The 19,521-nt window shown below is 53.8% G+C and overlaps 1 protein-coding gene across 1 annotated transcript in view; it reads left to right on the forward strand.

Annotated features, from left to right (window-relative positions):
• The window catches only part of ME2 (malic enzyme 2), a 40,481-nt gene extending 22,267 nt beyond the window's left edge, over positions 1 to 18,214 (forward strand). The window contains exons 4-16 of the mRNA XM_059492218.1: positions 728 to 877; positions 1,455 to 1,530; positions 1,899 to 2,060; positions 2,638 to 2,741; positions 3,006 to 3,115; positions 3,225 to 3,322; positions 4,170 to 4,283; positions 4,370 to 4,490; positions 5,337 to 5,479; positions 10,578 to 10,680; positions 11,322 to 11,392; positions 11,931 to 12,029; positions 13,441 to 18,214. Coding sequence (XP_059348201.1) covers positions 728 to 877; positions 1,455 to 1,530; positions 1,899 to 2,060; positions 2,638 to 2,741; positions 3,006 to 3,115; positions 3,225 to 3,322; positions 4,170 to 4,283; positions 4,370 to 4,490; positions 5,337 to 5,479; positions 10,578 to 10,680; positions 11,322 to 11,392; positions 11,931 to 12,029; positions 13,441 to 13,590 — 1,501 coding nt within the window. The 3' untranslated portion in view covers positions 13,591 to 18,214. The remainder of the gene's footprint in view (positions 1 to 727; positions 878 to 1,454; positions 1,531 to 1,898; positions 2,061 to 2,637; positions 2,742 to 3,005; positions 3,116 to 3,224; positions 3,323 to 4,169; positions 4,284 to 4,369; positions 4,491 to 5,336; positions 5,480 to 10,577; positions 10,681 to 11,321; positions 11,393 to 11,930; positions 12,030 to 13,440) is intronic.
• The last annotated feature ends 1,307 nt before the right edge of the window (positions 18,215 to 19,521 follow it).

Genomic DNA, 19,521 nt, shown 5'->3' on the forward strand with positions numbered 1-19,521 from the left:
AAGGATTTAGCTGTGTTTTATTTTTCGGATGCCACGTTTTTAGCATCCCGTTACTGTTTTCACATAATCTTTATGTATCTCTGCCTGTGAAAATACAGTCTCCCACAGGCAGGAGGAGAGCTGGGATGGCTTGGGGCTCGCTGGACCACATCAAAGCTCTTTTGTTCTCATCAGAACTGAGAGATGGCTCTTAAATCCACAGCGCGTCACTTGCTGGTCCAGAGCAGTCCTGTCATGTGTATTGGCCGAGTGCCCAGCTGCTGTGGCCTGAGGCAGATTGCAAATTCATTATCTTCATGTTGTTGAGTCAGCAGGACAGGGTATGGGTTGATACACAGCAGATTGGTGGGTAAACTTGCAGAAATTCAGATTTAATTTACACTTCAGAATGAGCCTTGTGGTAGGGCTCAGTTTGCTGCACGTGTGTGTTGGTGCTGGGATTCACATCTTCTGGATGGAAAATTATTTCACTGTAATTTTGTGTACAAGGGTGCTGAGCCTCCCTGCAGTAAATCCAGTAAATCCCTGGTCTGTCTTTAGTCACATTTGCCATTGCTCCCTTGCCAGCACACACACGGGGTGTCCCTCCAGCATCTCCATCTCACTGCTGCTCTCCTCCCAGCTTCCCCTTAGTGCTCCCAGCCTGGCTCAGGGACAGGGCCTTTCCCGAGGGAACACGGAGCGGGACACAGCCAGGGGTGTTTTTCCTGGTGCTGGTTAATTGCAGGTACATCTACATCATGGGCATCCAGGAGAGGAACGAGAAGCTCTTCTACAGGGTGCTGCAGGATGACATTGAGCGGCTGATGCCCATTGTGTACACGCCCACCGTGGGGCTGGCCTGCTCCCAGTACGGACACATCTTCAGGAGACCAAAGTAAGGCCACACACACTGCTTCTGTCCTTTCCTCTGCGTTCTCACCCGAGATTTAGAAGTGGTTTGTGTCATTTTCATCCTGGTGCGGCTAGTGCCACGTCAGGGCAGTAAACGTTTGTTAAAATCTATCTCAGGACACAGTGTATGTTGAGAAACAGAATGTTTGGAAGCAGACGTGGAGATGGGTCACATAAATATTCCCAAGTGCAGGGCTTCAGCACCGTTTCCAGCTCTTCCAAGTGCCGCACAGCTCTGTAATTCCAGGGGGGTTATCTCCTCAGCTGTCAGGGTCCCTTCTGTGGCTCTGAGGATCTGTGTCAGGACAGGGAGTGTAGATTGAAAGGGCTTTATGGACATCACCCTCAGCTCTGCTGCGGAGGGCTGGTTCAGGTGGGTTCCTCAGGTCCCTGCCCTGGGACAGGAACAGATATTGTCCTTAGAGCAATTTATTTCAGCAGCTGTAAGGCTTTGAATTTTAAATTGTCCTGTTTGGTATTTAGTTTTACAAAAGCAAGGTCATATTTCTAATTGTCACCCACAAAATATTTCTGATTTGTGGTTTTTTTTTTTCTTTCAGGGGATTATTTATTTCCATATCAGACAGAGGCCACATAAGGTCAATTGTGAACAACTGGCCAGAGAACGATGTGAAGGTACGGTCGTGGTGTGATTTAGTTTCTAATTGTTATTCCATCTCAGCTGAGTCTTTTGAGATTTACTAGTATCTGATGGAAACATAAATATTAAGTAATGCATTCTGGCTCTTCAGTGATGCTGGCAGAATGCAGCTCATTAAGGTAATGCACATCTTAAAGATAAATGTTTCACCCTAAATGTGAGATTTATGGGTTGAGGAAAATATTCCTCATGATCTGTTCTTTGTTTGACTGTGCAAACTTACCTCAGTTTTCACCTGGGGAAAAAACACAGCTGCTATTGATCTAATCTTCATAAATTTCAGTGTTCGTGTATGATTTGACCTGCTTTTTTTTTTTTTTTCGCTTTTTTTTTCTCCCATCAGGCTGTTGTGGTCACTGATGGAGAAAGAATATTGGGTCTTGGAGACCTGGGGGTGTACGGGATGGGGATTCCAGTGGGAAAGCTGTGTTTGTACACAGCCTGTGCAGGGATACACCCAGATAAATGCCTGCCTGTGTGCATCGACGTTGGGACTGATAACACAGTGAGTTATCTCTGTAAAAATGGGGTATTTTTAAAAAAACGTTCCATACTATAACTGAGGAATGTGCTCAAAAGGAATGCCCCCAAAAAGGGAGGAGAACCCCAGGATTGGGCAAACACAGCCCAACCCTGCCTGGAGAAAAGGGTGCAGTGGAAGAGTTCCTAGAAAAGGGAGTTACAGGATTCTAGGGTTTTTCTCTTTTTTTTTGTTATTTAAGATAAACCCACATATTTTATGCAAAGGGTAAAAGGTTTGGAGTTCACTGTACAGTGATTTAAAAGTGCCCATTGATTTGTCCGTGAAAGGGTGCATCTGGAAGTAATTGGAGTGCTGCAACACTGCTGCAAAACAGGCAGTCAGTTTTGACCTGACTTTTAAGAAGCTGGGGATGGGAATTAGATTTGTTGGAGCAGTTTATTGTTCACAGTATTGATGCAGCCATGACCAGCGCCGAGTGCCGGCTGAAATCACAGGGCCCTGCCGCGGTGCTGTGTGCCTGCAGCGTCTCGGGGAGAGCTGTGCTGGCTGTGCCCTGCGCAGGGGACTCACCTGCTCTCTCCCTGGCTTGCTCCTGCAGACCCTGCTGAAGGATCCCTTCTACATGGGGCTCTACCAGAAGCGGGACCGCTCGCAGGTCTACGATGACCTGATCGACGAGTTCATGGAGGCCATCACGGACAGGTAGGGCACAGAGCAGCCCTCACAGCCGTCCTTCGTCAGCCACCCAGAGGCTGGGGCAGGCTGCGTGTCTGTCCCTGCTGTCGGTCTGTCCCTCCCCGGTGACCCGGAGCACGCTGCCTGGGTTATCTGTGCGAGGCACAGAGCAGGGTCAGCGCTGCTGGGCTCTCCTGAGGACAGCCTGCTGCGCAGATGAGGGATGGCGTGCAGGCCCTGCTGCTCTCCCCTGCCTCTGTGCAGTGTTGGCATGTTTGCCATCCCCTGTAGGTATGGCCAGAACACGCTCATCCAGTTTGAGGACTTTGGAAACCACAATGCTTTCCGGTTCCTGAGGAAGTACAGGGAGAAGTACTGCACCTTCAACGACGACATCCAAGGTACACCCTTTGTTTGTGTTCCTGAACATCCCTGCAGGAACTCTTCCCAGAGCCACAGCCTGCCATGGAGGCGTGTTCAGCTGCCCTCAGATTTGCTCTGCTCTCACAGGGACAGCCTCAGTGGCCTTGGCAGGACTGCTGGCAGCCCAGAGAGCCACTGGGAAACCACTCACAGACCAGAAAGTGCTGTTCCTTGGAGCAGGAGAGGTGAGTCCTCTTAAGGGCCCAGAGCAGCAAGAGACATTTAAAATGTGTATTTTCTCATCGTGGAGTTTTACCTTCTCTGAACTCCATTGCAGAGCTTTTCATGCAAGGCCGGCTGAAATGCATTAGCAGAAAGCCCTAAACAGGGCTGTATGAAAGGTGTTTAACATTTGCAGGGACTCACATTCTTCATTTCCCTGCACGGCCTCGAAGGAAGCACCGGGATTCTGTGTATTTGAAGGGAAACTCACCATAAAATCATGGTGTGGTGAGACCATGTTGTTGATTTTTATAGCACCGGAGGGAAGTACAGGGAGTTCTTCTCAGCAAGGTGATTGATTCAGTTTGCAGCAGGCACCCGTTATTACTGGTGCTGCAGTGCCAGGAGCAGCCCCGTGCTTCTCGGTGCATCAGCCCAATTGCTCCTGTGGTGCTGACAAAATGACTTAATTATCTGAGAAGCTCTCCATCTGGGAACGGCGCTGGTGGCAGTAATTGGCCTGCTGTGCCTCATTTCTCCTGCCAGGGAGGGGACAGGGGCCAGCCCAGCCCCCTGCTGCCCTCTGCCAGCCCTGCCAGGGGCAGGAGCCAGGCTGGGAGCACGGGGCACGCAGCACGGGCTGGTTGGGTGGCAGGAGGGCTGAGCACCCTGTCCCTGCCAGGCTGGGCAGGCACAGCTCACACCCTGGGAGAGCTGTGCCTGCTGTCCTGCCTGCAGGGCTGCCAGGGGGCTGCCCCACGCTGGGAGACACTTGCTGTGTCTCAGAGCAGGCTCCCCGAGGGGCTCTGTGGGCTCTGATGGCTGACCTCTCGTGTGCCCTGTCACCAACCCGAGTCCTTTCGCCGCCAGGCCGCCCTGGGAATCGCCAATCTCATTGTGATGGCCATGATGGAAAGGGGTGTTTCCCACGAGGAGGCCTCCAGGAGAGTGTGGATGTTTGACAAGCATGGCCTGCTGGTCCAGGTAGGGCTGCAGCACACCTGGGGTGCCCAGCACGGGTGAGCCCTGCCTTGCCCTCCCCTCACAGAGGAACCTCTGCTCTCCTGCAGGGCCGGGAGCAGAAGGCGGATCCCCACCAGGAGCCGTTTGCCCACAAGGCTCCAAAGGACATAGACATACCAAAGACATTTGTAGAGGCAGTGAATGTACTTCGGCCTTCAGCTATCATCGGTGAGTGAGCTTAGTTTTCTGTAATCTGGCTTTTTACTGCCTTTAATTTGTTATCAGGGTTCTGGGCAGCTTGGTGACAGCCAGCTGCATTTCTGCTGATGTAAAAAACATGGAAATGTGAGGTCAATTTTCTACTTGAACATACACTGGGCTGTGGTGCTCCTTCTGAGCCTTGTGTCCTTAGTGACAGAGAGCAGCCACAACCATCCTACAGGAGTTCCCTAACTGGAGTTGCGTGGGTGTTTTCTGACCCTCTGCAGTCCCCCCTGTGGTCAGGCTCTGCCAGCAGCTCAGCTGGAAGCAGCAGTTCCATGCTGCAGACCACCAGCACCTCTGGGGTCACTGGCATCTGTGGGTATTTACAGCTGTGGCTATCTGCAGAGAGCAGAGAGGATTACAGGTATTTCCTGCTGTGACTGCAGTTTCCCTGGCACGTGATTTATTTGGAAAAGGAGAGGGGTTTTAGGCAGTGCACAAATACATCATAGCTGTGTGTTTGTACCTCTGGGTTTGGGTGTGGTCAGGAGCACCGGTTCCAGGTGTGCATTGCAGGGATGAATCATCCACAGAGCACCTGGAATTCCCTCTTGCTTATCCAGGACCGTGTTCCTTGTAGTCATCAATACCAAAAAATAGGGTGAAGTAGGCTTCTGGAGCACACTGAGGAGCCGTTGCTGTGGAAATGGTGGGTGCCAGCCAGGCAGGAGCCGTGCCTGGCTCCATCTCCACTGCCAGAGGAGCTGTGCCTGGGGGAGGCTGAGGGCTGCCCTGAGCTCGGGGTGGGCTGGCTGTCCCTGCCTGGGGCAGCCAGCCCTGACTGTGGCTTTGTGTGTCCCCTCTCCCCAGGGGTGGCTGGGGCAGGGCGTCTCTTCACCCCGGACGTGATCAAAGCCATGGCTTCCATCAACGAGCGGCCCATCATATTTGCCCTGAGCAACCCCACGGCCAAGGCCGAGTGCACGGCAGAGGAGGCCTACACGCTGACAGAGGTGGGTGAGCCCGGGCTGGGGCTGCTCTGCTGGGACTGCCCTGCTGGGACTGCCCTGCTGGGACTGCCCTGCTGGGGATTGCCCCGCTGGGGATTGCCCTGCTGGGGATTGCCCTGCTGGGGACTGCCCCGCTGGGGACTGCCCCGCTGGGGATTGCCCTGCTGGGGCTGCTCTGCTGGGGATTGCCCTGCTGGGGATTGCCCTGCTGGGGACTGCCCTGCTGGGGCTGCCCTGCTGGGGCTGCTCTGCTGGGGATTGCCCCGCTGGGGATTGCCCTGCTGGGGCTGCCCCGCTGGGGCTGCTCTGCTGGGGATTGCCCTGCTGGGGCTGCCCTGCTGGGGCTGCTCTGCTGGGACTGCCCTGCTGGGGCTGCTCTGCTGGGGCTGCCCCGCTGGGGATTGCCCCGCTGGGGACTGCCCCGCTGGGGATTGCCCTGCTGGGGCTGCTCTGCTGGGGATTGCCCTGCTGGGGATTGCCCTGCTGGGGATTGCCCTGCTGGGGACTGCCCTGCTGGGGCTGCCCCGCTGGGGATTGCCCTGCTGGGGACTGCCCTGCTGGGGACTGCCCTGCTGGGGATTGCCCTGCTGGGGACTGCCCTGCTGGGGACTGCCCTGCTGGGGCTGCTCCACTGGGGATTGCCCTGCTGGGGATTGCCCTGCTGGGGATTGCCCTGCTGGGGATTGCCCTGCTGGGGCTGCTCTGCTGGGGATTGCCCTGCTGGGGATTGCCCTGCTGGGGACTGCCCTGCTGGGGATTGCCCTGCTGGGGCTGCCCTGCTGGGGACTGCCCTGCTGGGGACTGCCCTGCTGGGGATTGCCCTGCTGGGGCTGCTCTGCTGGGGATTGCCCTGCTGGGGCTGCCCTGCTGGGGATTGCCCTGCTGGGGACTGCCCTGCTGGGGCTGCTCCACTGGGGATTGCCCTGCTGGGGATTGCCCTGCTGGGGCTGCCCTGCTGGGGACTGCCCTGCTGGGGACTGCCTGAGCACCAGGGCTTGGATTGTTCTCTCACTGCTTGGGCTCAGGGCTGTGAGAACGCAGCTCTTCCTCCCCTTCTGGCAGCAGTCAATGGGGCTGGTGGGAAAAGAGGTCTGGACTTGTAGGTAACTTTTAGGTAGTTTTTAGCTTTTGCAAAGCTTAAAGTAGCCTGAGTCTTGTTACTGCTTTTTTTAGAGAAGGAGCATCAGTACTGTTACATGGCTGTGATCAATTAACTCTTGTTTCTCACGGCTATTTTTAATTAGTTTGTGTTTTAATGAAGCTTGTTGGCCTCGCAGTAGGGACTCAGTGCAAGCCTTGCCATGTAATGGCTGAGAGAGTCCTTGGAGCAGGGCAGGAGTGGGGCTTGCACCAGTCCCGCAGGTGCCACCAGCAGTGACCCTGGGGCTCTCATGTCCCCAGGCAGGGTGGCCTCTGTCCCCTCGTGTCCCCGGGTAGGGGTGGCCCATGTCCCTGCCACAGCGGCTGTGTCTGGCACCCTGGCACCACCAGGTGCTGGAATGAGTCAGCCAGGAGCAAGCACTCCTGGTTCTGCGCCCTCCCCTGGGCCACTGCATCCTGCAGGGCTGGCACGCAGGGGTTTGGGGTGGCTTTTCCTTAATAGCTCTACCGTTATCCCAGCAGCACATCCCAGCCTTATGAAGCCAGTATTTTGTAGCTCTGTGTAGGTTTTTGTGCCAGGCTGGGAGCCTCTGCAGAGAGCCCACGGGGAGGGAGGTGGGGCAGACACAGCAGGACCCTGGGGCTCTGAGCAGCTGCTGGGATCCCTGTGCTGGTCCTGTCCTGCAGCTCTTGAGGGCTCTCATTCTTTTCTCTTTCTCTTATTTTGATACAGCCCCAAACCAAGTGAGTGGTGTGTGAAAATGGGTGGGTGGAGAGCTTTCCTTGTCTGCTGCTGCAGACTGAGCTCCTGCCTTGCGCTGCCCACGGGGCTCAGCATCACAGACAGCCCCGGCAGTGGCAGTGTCCCCCTGCCAGGGTGGCCCTCTGCTGTCCCCATCTGACACCCGGACTCTGTCCCGCACTCCTGGGGCTGTCGGCTCAGGGAATTGCTGCTCCAGGAGCCCTGCAGCAGCAGCCTCTGAGCAAAGTCTGGATCTTATCTCTTGTCAGTAGGATCATCTGGGCTGGAAAAGCCCTCCAAGGCCATCGAGTCCAACCATTGCCCAGCTCGGCCAAGGCCACCACTGTCCCATGTCCCCAAGTGCCACATGCACATGGCTTTTAAACCCCTGCAGGGATGGGGACTGCACCACTGCCCTGGGCAGCTGGGCCAGGAATTGACAGAGCTTTAGGTAAAGAAATTTTCCCTACTGTCCACCTTGAGCCTGCCCTGGCTGTTCCTCTGCTCCTGTCCCTGTTCCCTGGAGCACAGCCCGACCCCCCCGGCTGTCCCCTCCTGTCAGGAGCTGTGCAGAGCCACAAGGGCCCCCCTGAGCCTCCTTTGCTCCAGGCTCAGCCCCTGCCCAGCTCCCTCAGCCTCTCCTGGGGCTCCAGCCCCTTCCCGGCTCCGTTCCCTGCCCTGGACACGCTTGTAAATTAAGGTGGTTTAATATCTCTCAGATATCTTGCATTAACCAGAGCAGTGAGCTGGGCAGTGTTTCAGTTTCCAGTAAATAAATAAATTCCAGTATCTTGGATAGAAGGTAAACAGGAGATAGTTGTGCAGGCAAGACTTCAGTTGGCATAAATAAATGTAAAAGCTGCTGCCATCTCTAGCTGCAGGAGGCCAGGAGCACAGTTAGAGGGGGAGCCAGCCTGGTTTTTGCTTGCATTATGATGGAATACCAGCAGATGAAGAGATGTTTTAGGGCAGGAGGCAGAGTGTGCCATGCTGAGTGCTGTGCCCAAGGAGCTGGCCCTCACCCTGGCTGTCCCTGTCAGGGGCAGGGGCTCCCTGAGGCAGGAGCTGGAAGAGCACAGAGCTGTTTGCAAACTTTGAGCCCAGTGGAGAGGAGACATTTGGGTTTTTTCCTGTATTGGATCTGTATGCTCTTTTGCTAATGATTTTCCGTGTTCCCAGTTACTTGTGCATGTGGGTTATTTGGACAATTGAGCACTGCTGGTCAGTCAACGAGCTGGTGTAGCTTTGTTCCAGTCCTTACTCATAAATTCTGCAATGTTTATGTCTCTGAACTTTCCTGCAGCCACCCCAGCTGTCTGTTTCCACGGTGCTCTTTGGTTCTCTGGGATGTCCTCAGCTTGCCCCTCAGAATGTGTTTTCCCTTCAAGATGCAGTAATTACCTGGGAAATGGGCTCCAGAGCCCTGACTGCTGTGTGGCTCTGTGGAAATCTGCTGCTCCACCGGTTGTGTCACGCAGCTAATGCAATCTGTCACGCTGTCGGGGATCAGAGCCGTCACCCCGGGTGTCCCCAGGCCTCGGGGACAGCCTCATCCTGCCTGCTGCACCAGAGGCTGCACCAGAGGCAACAAAGAAACAAAGACACCACCCTAACCTTTCCTTCCTCGTTTTTTCCCATAGATGACACCTGTAAAAGGCTGTCGATGCCCCTGTGTGTTCTGAGGGCTTCTGCTGCCTTTTAATTGCTTTTTCTTTAGGTCCTGTCCCCTCCTGCACCCATCTGCTTTGCTCCCTGCACAAAAAGGCTCTTGTCGTGGGTATGCCCTGACACCCAACACAGTTCCAGAGCCTCCAGCCTCTTTGGTAATTTGTTTTCAAACACAGTAGTCCTGAGAGCCTTAAAGGTTTTAAACTCATGTTCCTAAACCTGTTACTCAAAAGAAAGTCAAGATTTCTTTTTACTTTCACTGGCTTTACTGCTTGAGAAGGGGCTCATTTGTCTAGAGGGTGTGGTTCACACTCGGTAACGTTTTGCCATTTTGTGCACATTGAAATCGTTTCCAAAGGAAGGATAAGCAAACCACGTTATTCACTGCTCTGATTGCTCTCAGCAGCGGCAGCAGCAGCAGTCTGACACAGCAGTTCCTCCCTCTAACCCCACACCCTCCAGTAAGAAAGTGACCTTTTATTGTGCTCCAGCCTGCTCTGGCAGTGGCCATTGCTCATTGCAGAGTCCCTGTGGCTGTGGTGCTGGAAAGGGTAACACAGCAGCACTGCAGTGGTGCTGGAAAGGCTTAACACAGCAGGGCTTCATGTGTCAGTCCCTCCAAGCATTGGGTTGTGCCCGAGTTCCCCTGCTCACAGCAGGGTGATCAGTGCCCCGTGTCCCCTGTGGCCCCTGGCTCCTGCTGCCTCCAGGCTCTGTCAGTGCCCAGCTCCCGCTGGCTCCAGGCTCTGTCAGTGCCCAGCTCCCGCTGGCTCCAGGCTCTGTCAGTGCCCAGCTCCTGCTGGCTCCAGGCTCTGTCAGTGCCCAGCTCCCGCTGGCTCCAGGCTCTGTCAGTGCCCAGCTCCTGCTGGCTCCAGGCTCTGTCAGTGCCCAGCTCCCGCTGGCTCCAGGCTCTGTCAGTGCCCAGCTCCTGCTGGCTCCAGGCTCTGTCAGTGCCCAGCTCCCGCTGCCTCCAGGCTCTGTCAGTGCCCAGCTCCTGCTGGCTCCAGACTCTCAGTGCCCAGCTCCTGCTGGCTCCAGACTCTGTCAGTGCCCAGCTCCCGCTGGCTCCAGGCTCTGTCCGTGCCCAGCTCCCGCTGGCTCCAGGCTCTGTCAGTGCCCAGCTCCCGCTGGCTCCAGGCTCTGTCTGTGCCCAGCTCCTGCTGGCTCCAGGCTCTGTCCGTGCCCAGCTCCTGCTGGCTCCAGGCTCTGTCTGTGCCCAGCTCCCGCTGGCTCCAGGCTCTGTCCGTGCCCAGCTCCTGCTGGCTCCAGGCTCTGTCCGTGCCCAGCTCCTGCTGGCTCCAGGCTCTGTCCGTGCCCAGCTCCCGCTGGCTCCAGGCTCTGTCAGTGCCCAGCTCCCGCTGGCTCCAGGCTCTGTCAGTGCCCAGCTCCCGCTGCCTCCAGGCTCTGTCCGTGCCCAGCTCCTGCTGGCTCCAGGCTCTGTCAGTGCCCAGCTCCTGCTGGCTCCAGGCTCTGTCAGTGCCCAGCTCCTGCTGGCTCCAGGCTCTGTCTGTGCCCAGCTCCCGCTGGCTCCAGGCTCTGTCCGTGCCCAGCTGCCCCACTGACCCTTCCTCCCTCCCTTTCTCCTGCCAGGGCCGGTGCCTGTTTGCCAGCGGCAGCCCCTTCGAGCTGGTCACTCTGAGGGATGGGAGGACCTTCAAACCAGGCCAAGGAAACAACGCTTACATCTTCCCAGGTAATGAATGGAACTGTCACCCTTGGGCTCCCTTGCTGCAGAGGCACATCACTGAAGCAGCGTGCAGAGGTGGTGCCAGCGTTTGAGAGCTTGGACGAACGAGTGGCTGGATGGCAGACAATCAGTCCGGGCTGGATGTGGGGCACATGCATCCACAAGGAGCAAACCCAGCTGGATGTGGCTGAGAAAACAGAAGGGTGCTATTAAAGGCTTTGGGAGCTGCTGCTTGTTTGGGGAGGAATGAGAAAATAAATGTTAATACGCACTTGCAGTTATGTTAGTAACTCTCAATAGTTCTTGAAGTTGTATCTGCACAAGTGGTGTAGAAAAGTAGCACTGAGGATGTTCCTGTGCCTTGCCCTTCCCTCCCTGAGCTGCAAAGCTCCAGCCCTTCCAGAAGCCACCTGCTGTGGCCGTGGCTGCTCCCGTGGGTGGTAGCGGTGCTGTGAGTGTGTGGGTGTCCCTGCTGGGCCAGGGGGTGGGACACGGTCATCTTCAGCCCGAGCCACCAGTGTGTGCAGAAAGCTGCAGTAGGGTTTTCAGGGATAACACTGGGATAAGTGGCAGCTCCTGGCAGCAGGCTGCAATTTAAAGTGCACATTTACAGTGAAGTGTCCCTAACTGGCAGTGATTTCTTGCAGGCGTGGCTCTGGCTGTGATCCTCAGCAGCGTCAGGCACATCAGTGATAAGGTTTTCCTGGAGGCTGCCAAGGTGAGTCTGGCAGCAGAGCAGGCTGTGGCTTCTGACAGACAGGGATGGCTTGATGGGCACTCCTCTCAAACCCTGGTAAAACACAGTGGTTTCCTGTTTGGTTTCTGTTGGCTTGTCCCTCCACAATGAGAAAAAAAAAATTGTTTTGACCAAACAAAGTTGTTTTTTGCCAAGGATCAGGTTCCATTGCGGCTGTGATGAGGTAGCAAGTCCTGTGTGAGTTACTGTGGCAGCAGGGCTGTCCCCTGCCCTGCCCTGGGTTCTGCAGCTGGCTCTGTGGCCAGGGCTTTCTGTGGCTCTGGGGGAGGGATTCATCCCCCAGAGTCCCAGAGCTCGTTTTGCCAAATGCTTGCAGTGAGTGTGCTGATTCTCAATTCCTCAGATCCTGAGTGCCTCACTGCAGTGCTTTGGGAGCACTCTGGTGCTAAGAGCACTGCAGCTTGGTTCTCTCAGGTGTTCTGGCACGTTATTAGTCACATTTGGTAAATAAAGTCACATTAGTAAATAAATAAAAACAGTGTTTGTTTCTCTGACTCAGGCATTGGCAGAGCAGTTGACAGATGAAGAGCTTGCACAAGGAAGACTTTATCCTCCACTGTCCAATATCAGGGAAGTTTCTATTTATATTGCTGTCAAGGTGAGTATGAAATATAAAATTGCACTGCAGTAAAAGTGGTTTATGTGTACATTAACCTGCTGAGTTGCACAGAGTGTGACCCTTGAATATGAGGTGCTTGGGCAACACCCGGTTCTTTGTGCCTGCAATAAGAGAAATGTATAAAAACGTTCCCTTTGTTGGATGCTTCAGCTTGGCAGCCACGATGGGCCAAAATTGATCCCCTCTGATTCCAGAAATTCAGTTTAGAGATCCCAGCTAAGGCGTGTGGGGATGTAAAGACACTGAGGTGCTCAGGAGAGACGACAAAGGACACTGCATGATTCACTGTGAATTAAGCGAAAGCAGTTTATTGTGCTTCTAAACATTGTTTATATTTACTTCTCATCTTGGCCTACACAAGATGAGAATTTTTTTCATTGGTAGCTCTGTTTGTCCATGCATGGTTTCATTGGTAGCTCTGTTTGTCCATGCATGGTTTGGTTGGTAGCTCTGTTTGTCCATGCATGGTTTCATTGGTAGCTCTGTTTGTCCATGCATGGTTTGGTTGGTAGCTCTGTTTGTCCATGCATGGTTTCATTGGTAGCTCTGTTTGTCCATGCATGGTTTGGTTGGTAGCTCTGTTTGTCCATGCATGGTTTGGTTGGTAGCTCTGTTTGTCCATGCATGGTTTCATTGGTAGCTCTGTTTGTCCATGCATGGTTTCATTGGTAGCTCTCTTTGCCCATGCATGGTTTGGTTGGTAGCTCTGTTTGTCCATGCATGGTTTGGTTGGTAACTCTGTTTGTCCATGCATGGTTTCATTGGTAGCTCTGTTTGCCCATGCATGGTTTGGTTGGTAGCTCTGTTTGTCCATGCATGGTTTCATTGGTAGCTCTGTTTGTCCATGCATGATTTGATGGGTATTTTTGCTTTGTCCATGCATGGTTTCATTGGTAGCTCTGTCCATGCATGGTGGCTCTTCTTTGGTTGGTAGCTCTTTGGTTGGCAGCTCTTCTTTGTCTGTGCATGGTTTGGTTGGTAGCTCTGCTTTGCCAATGCAGGGTTTGGTTGGTAGCTCTGTTTGCCCATGCATTTTTTGATGGGTAGCTCTGTTTGTCCATGCATGGTTTGGTTGGTAGCTCTTTTTGTCCATGCATGGTTTCATGCTTTGTCCATGCATCTAAGACTGGTATCTCTGCTTTGCCCACGAGGCAAGCAGGCATCTTTTTATTAATCTAATTGACAGAAGCTGTGAGCGTCCTTTACTCGGGCTGACACCCCTTTGCCTGTCAGCAGCTTTCTGCCTCCTGTCTCTGCTTGCAATCGCCTTTCCATGCCCAGGCTGCCCCCTCTCTGCTCCAGAGCTGTTCTGTGCAGTGTGCATTTCCCGGCCGTGCCGCGCGGTGTGTGCGGTGCCGCGGGCTCCGAGCCGTGCTGTTCCCCTCCGCAGGTGATGGAGTTCCTGTACGCCAACAACATGGCCTTCCACTACCCCGAGCCGGCCGACAAGAACCGCTACATCCGCTCCAAGGTGTGGAGCTACGAGTACGAGTCCTTCATGCCGGACGTGTACGACTGGCCCGAGTCCAAGGTGCACTGACCAGCCCCGCGCCGCGCCTCAGGCAGCGCCGCCGCTCTGCAGGGATCCCCTCCCTCCCTCCTCAGACCAACTCTAATCATGAGCTTTCACTCCTCTAATTTATTTGCGCTCGTTTCGTTGCCTTTTTTTTGTTTTTCCCCCCTTACGCCCTGTTTTTCGCCTGATTTCTCCCAAGTACCTGGTAAACTGTACGGAAAACGGCATCTGCCACAGGGATGAGAGAGCCCTCCAAAATTAATTTAAACAATAACATTGTATTTCTAGCTTAGAGCCAGCACCACACCGAAAAATTCCATTAATGATATTTTAGCTACATGCATTTGACGATAAACTGTAGCTCTCTCATCACTGCTGATATCCAGAATTACTTATTTCTGCCTTTAATAATCAGTCTTCTAATTGTCCTAGTCTTGTCACACTGCATTAGCTGTGACATCAAGGGAGACCACTTATCCTAGAAAAAACAAAAGGGCAGTTAAAGACAACTTAGAGAGTCTGATGGGCCTTGTGTTTTGTTTAGTGTTTAAAGATGCCCATGTCCAGACATCCTTGTGGCATTGGCTGCTGTTTCCTTGAGGAGCAGTGAGATGTACATGTGTGGGATCTGCAGCAAAGTTTGCAGCTTTGTTTTCATCAGTCCATGAAATCTGTTCTCAGGAAAAATGTGAGCTAGTTCAAATTGTCCTTGGGAAGTCCTGAAAATAATACTGATCACTTAATAGCTTTTAAAAACAAAGCCATGCTGTCACAGATTAAATTTTATTGGGTAGACGTAGGACCTGAAGTAATTTATGGAAATCTTTTTAAAGATTTTACTAGGAGATTTTAAGCAATGCACTGCAAAATGGTTTACCAAAGGATCTTTACTTAATTTTTTCATTTTTTCAAGTTTCTGTTTTATGTAAGCCGGGTTGTTTTCTCCCTTGTTCTCACAACAAGACACGTGTGTGATGCTTTGTGGCACTGCTGACTCGAAAGCTCCAAAGTGGACTCAGCTGGAGGCAGCACTCGGTAGGCAGCGCTGGTTCCAGGTGCTGGCAGGGCTGGAGCAGGAGTGCTGTTCACACCAGTGAGTCTGCTGGATGCTCCCTGAGGCCTCGGTCCCGCCTGCTCTGTCACTGTGAGTCCTGGACCCAGAAGCTGCAGTGCTACAAGCCCTGCACTGATCACTCCAGCTTTCTGCCCTTACAGGTGCGGTTTGTCAGGGTCCTCGTGTGACAGCAGAAGGTCCCAGCTGAGTTTTTCCTTGCCAGGGTAGTGCTGCACGTTTGCTGCAGATGCCACAGTGTACACTCACCGATTCCCTTGGAGCGAGGCCGCGGGGCCCTGGTCGCTGCACAGGGACAGGCAGGGACAGCCTGTGGCTGCCCCATTGTGCTCCCTGCCCCGAGAACAGGCACCTGCCAGGAGCACAAACAGAGATACCAGGCTGCTCCAGTTTGCTGCAGCAAGGCAGGAGTAAATAAACACATGGATGTGCCAGCAGTGCTGCACTGGCAGACGCCATCCAAAGAGATAAAGCAGAGCTTGCTCAGGATTTACCCATGGCAAGCACTGCTCCTGTGTCCTCAGCTACACAGGAAAATGCAGTCTCCACAGAAGAGGCCAGAACAGAGCAGGGAAAATGGTCTCAGCACCCCCTCAGGCACCTACGGCCTGATCTCTGGCTCCAAAATTGTATTCACACAAAGTGCAGTAAACTTTGGGAAGGTGCTGCCTGCGTGGGCAAAGAGGACTGATTATATAAACACAGAAAAGAGTGATGTGGGGAAAAAACTGTGGTGTTCAAGCTGTGGTAAAGTGTTGTGTGGTGGGGCTGGAAGTGCTTCGCTGCTGAGTGCTGAGATGCACATGGGCAGGAGCTTGCACTTGCAAGTGAATGTACAAAAGACACCAACACACACACACACATACATAGGATGTTTTTACAAATAGTGCTTTTTTCATCTATTTTTGCTATGCCTTGTTTGTATCGTATTTAAATTAGTGATCTTACTGAGAAAGAAATTATTTATTCAATGTATGAATTGTTTTTGCCTTCTGAAAATCCAGCTCTATCTGAAGCCTGTTGTACTGTGCCAGTGGAGTTCTGCACCACTGGATTCCAGAGTGCTGGGAACACACAGCTTCCTCCCTCCTGCCAGCAGCCAGTTAGGCACATGAGTGACAAAAACACACAAAATGCACCGATCCCATGTCCCTTCAGGCTGATTGTTTGTTCCCAAGGGTTGCAGCTGTGGCTCAGGAAGAGCTGTGGCTTGGGGAGGCTGCAGGGCCCTGCTTTGGGCAGGAGCGGTCCCGTTCTCAGAGGGATGGAGATGCCATTCCCAGAGGGAGGGAGATGCCATTCTCAGAGAGACATCCTGTTCCCAGAGGGGTGGAGATCCCATTCCCGGAGGGATGCAGATCCCGTTCCTGTGCGCCAGGCCCTGAGCATCCCCTGCAGCTTGCACTGTGGACATGGTGGGGTTTCCCTTCAATGCGCAGCCATTGTTTCCTGTTGGCAACAGGTAACCTGTCAGCTCACAGAGTTTTAAGTCCATTTCACTCTCTCTTTCGTCTTCTCCAGAATTAATTTTTTTTCATACATAGGATTTTAAGATACATAGATTCATGTTCAGTTTTCTTTCAGGTACAATTAATCCTTGAACTAATTGCAACTGCTAATCTTGCTGGCTAGTAAGGAACCAGTTTCCTTTTTTCATATTCTACTTAACACGATATTTTCTGTTTGCTGGTTTATTCAAAATATTTACTGGTCTTTATCTGTACAGAAAATTTTCTTAGACAGTATGCAAAGGGAAACAGGTGTCACCAGGATGCATTTTGTCATGTTACATAGTGTAAGTTAAAAAAATACGTCACCTAAAGGACCACCAGTGTTGTAGCTTGTCACACAGCCCCCGTGACTTGCCCTCCAAATGATTTTGTAAAGGACTGTCTTCCATGTCTCCTTGGGCTATGCAGAACCCTTCTGAGAGGATCAGGAGCTTGGCTGAGGTCAGTCTTCCAGGATTTGTCCAGTCCTTGCTTCCTTAAAATCAGCAGGACTGAGCCTCTTGGCAGCAACCTGTAGGAGTGTTTAGGGGAGAGTAAAGGTGTCTGATGGAGCACAGCCTTTCTTTATAAAATACCTGTGGGTTTGTTCAAAGCTGTTGCAAAGGTTTGTGTGTTCCTGAAGCCTCTGCCCAGCTGCCAACGTGACATGTAGAAGGAGACGATTAAAATGTTGTGTCTGATACATTTTAAACCCCCAGTGCGAGTTCTCAGTTACATTTGTGGACAGTGATGCATCCTGATCTGTTGTGTTTGTTTTCCAAGCTTCAAACCAAGTGACACTTTTTTACCTGCAGAGTGGTGTGTAACAGGTTTCCTGTGGTCGGTGCGTGTCTTCCTCTTGTACTGTTGTTTCCAGCACGCTGTTTTACGGGGATAAAGTAACTCTGTCACACTCCTCTGGTAGTACCCGCCAAGATGAACGATACACCTTTTAGTTTCTCGTTAGCAGCCCTCCCCTGCGTGGTGACTGTTCCTGTGGGAGAGTGGGGATCACTATTGTACAGCTCCCACCCAGGTTTCAGTTCAGCTGACTCCAGCCCCGGCAGTCCCGGCTGGTTTTGTTTGGCTGCAGAGGGGCACAGCTGAGCCCCGCTGCCATGCCACAGAGCTGAGCCCCTCTGCAGCTCTGGGATCAGTGTGAGAGCAGCCAGGGCTGGCTGCAGAGGGGCACAGCTGAGCCCCGCTGCATTGCCACAGAGCTGAGCCCCTCTGCAGCTCTGGGATCAGTGTGAGAGCAGCCGGGGCTGCAGTCTCACTGGATAAGCCACTGTCATTTCTGGATAAGCCACTGTGGTTTCTGCTCTCTGGGCGATCCGAGTGCTGCCCCGTTGTGTCACAGCCACGGGCGGCGGGCAGGGACCGGTGCTACACGGGAGGAGGAAATGCAGAGCAAAGCTCTGCTGCACTGGCCTGGCAGCTGGATTTGGGCCAAGCCGCTCAGCTGCCGCTGCTGAAGGCACATCTGACTCGCTGTGTGTGGGCCTGCCTGCCCTGCCTGCTCCCTGGGACGATCCAGCACGGCTCCAAGCGCTTCCCCGTGCCTCTGGCTCTCCCTGGGGATGGCAGGACTCACCCGGTGCCCCACAGCTGTGGCTGCAGCTGCAGCTGGAGGAGCAGCTTCTGTCACCGTGTCCTGCTGGTGCTGCAGCAGCCCCGAGCTGGCTGCTGGTGCTCCCAGACTGAGCTCAGCTCTCCGCCTGCCATCGGCTTCGGCTCATCCATTCTTCAGCCAGATCCTTCCTAACGGGAATAGATATACTCTTAGGACTACTAAAGATGGCTGCCTCATCAACAAAACAGCGAAATAACCTGCATTTACTTCTATCTGAAACATATCTACCTTATGGAAATCAATGTGAGCCTGCTGGGGCGCCTGTGAGAACAGTTCCAGCCTGGTCTGTGCGGGGTTGGCTGTGCCTGGGAGGGTAATTGCTCAGCTGAAACTAAAACTGTATGTAAAATGTGAAGTGGTTGGGGTTTCTTCCTACTTTATAACGTTGTAACTCTATTGAAATGTGTGTTCTAGTCTTCTATTTTCTTAGTAAAATGCATTCCCTTTGCCTAAGTCGTACCTGATGTTTTTTATTCTGGGAAAAAACAAAACAAAACTCAAAAATGCTGGATCTATTCGGGACTGGGAAAAGTCCCTTTGCCAAAGGTCTCTGTAAATGGTTGCAAGTGATGATCTTTAAGGTCTTTTCCTAGAATCACGCAATCAGAGGATGGTTTGAGTTGGGAGGGAACCTAAACGACCATCCAGTGCCACCCCTGCCATGGGCAGGGACACCTCCCACTGTCCCAGGCTGCTCCCAGCCCCATCCAGCCTGGCCTGGGGCACTGCCAGGGATCCAGGGGCAGCCACAGCTGCTCTGGGCACCCTGGGCCAGGGCCTGCCCACCCTCCCAGCCAGCCATTCCTAATTCCCAATGTGCCAAAATCTGTGCCTGCCCTCTGGCAGTGGGAGCCATTGCCTGGGTGCTGTCCCTGCCTGCCTTGTCCCCAGGGGCTGTGCAGCTCTCCTGGAGCCCCTGGAGGCCCTGGCAGGGGCTCTGAGGTGTCCCTGGAGCTTCTCTGGTGCAGCTGAACAGCCCCAGCTGGGCCAGGCTGGCTCCAGAGCAGAGGGGCTCCAGCCCTGGCAGCAGCTCCGTGGCCTCCTCTGCACTGGCTGCAGCAGCTCCAGCTCCTTGTGCTGCTGGAGCCAGGGCTGGGGCAGCTCTGCAGGTGGGCTCTCACCTGAGCCCAGGGGCACAGGGGCAGGATCCCCCTGCCCTGCTGCCCACGCTGGGGATCAGCCCAGGCCGGGCTGTGCTCCTGCAGCAGTGCCAGCCCCGCACCCCAGCAGTGCCAGCCCCAGCAGTGCCAGCAGTGCCAGCCCCAGCAGTGCCAGCCCCAGCAGTGCCAGCCCCTCAGCCCCAGCAGTGCCAGCCCCAGCAGTGCCAGCCCCGCACCCCAGCAGTGCCAGCCCCGCAGTGCCAGCCCCAGCAGTGCCAGCAGTGCCAGCCCCGCAGTGCCAGCCCCGCAGTGCCAGCCCCGCAGTGCCAGCCCCGCAGTGCCAGCCCTGCTGCCCTCAGCGCTGCTGCCCCTCCAGCTCCTCACCAGCACAAGCAAACTGCCCAGAGCAGCTCAGCTGAGAAGGAAGAAATGTTTTAGAACTCGAATGTTGCACCTCCCTGCCTTCGTGGCGTTGAGCCACCGTTTGAATGCAGAACAGAATGGAAAAAGGTGTGCAAAGTACCTCATCTCCTGGAAAATGTAATGCATTTTTTCTGAATACAAGGGGATTTTGGCAAGGTGGTGTCACAGCCACTCTAATAAGAACAAAGAATAACGGAATTTTAAAAAATTGTTATATTGCCTGGGCTGATCCCTCAG

The sequence above is a fragment of the Ammospiza nelsoni genome, chromosome Z (assembly GCF_027579445.1).
Source record: "Ammospiza nelsoni isolate bAmmNel1 chromosome Z, bAmmNel1.pri, whole genome shotgun sequence".
Lineage (NCBI taxonomy): Eukaryota > Metazoa > Chordata > Aves > Passeriformes > Passerellidae > Ammospiza > Ammospiza nelsoni.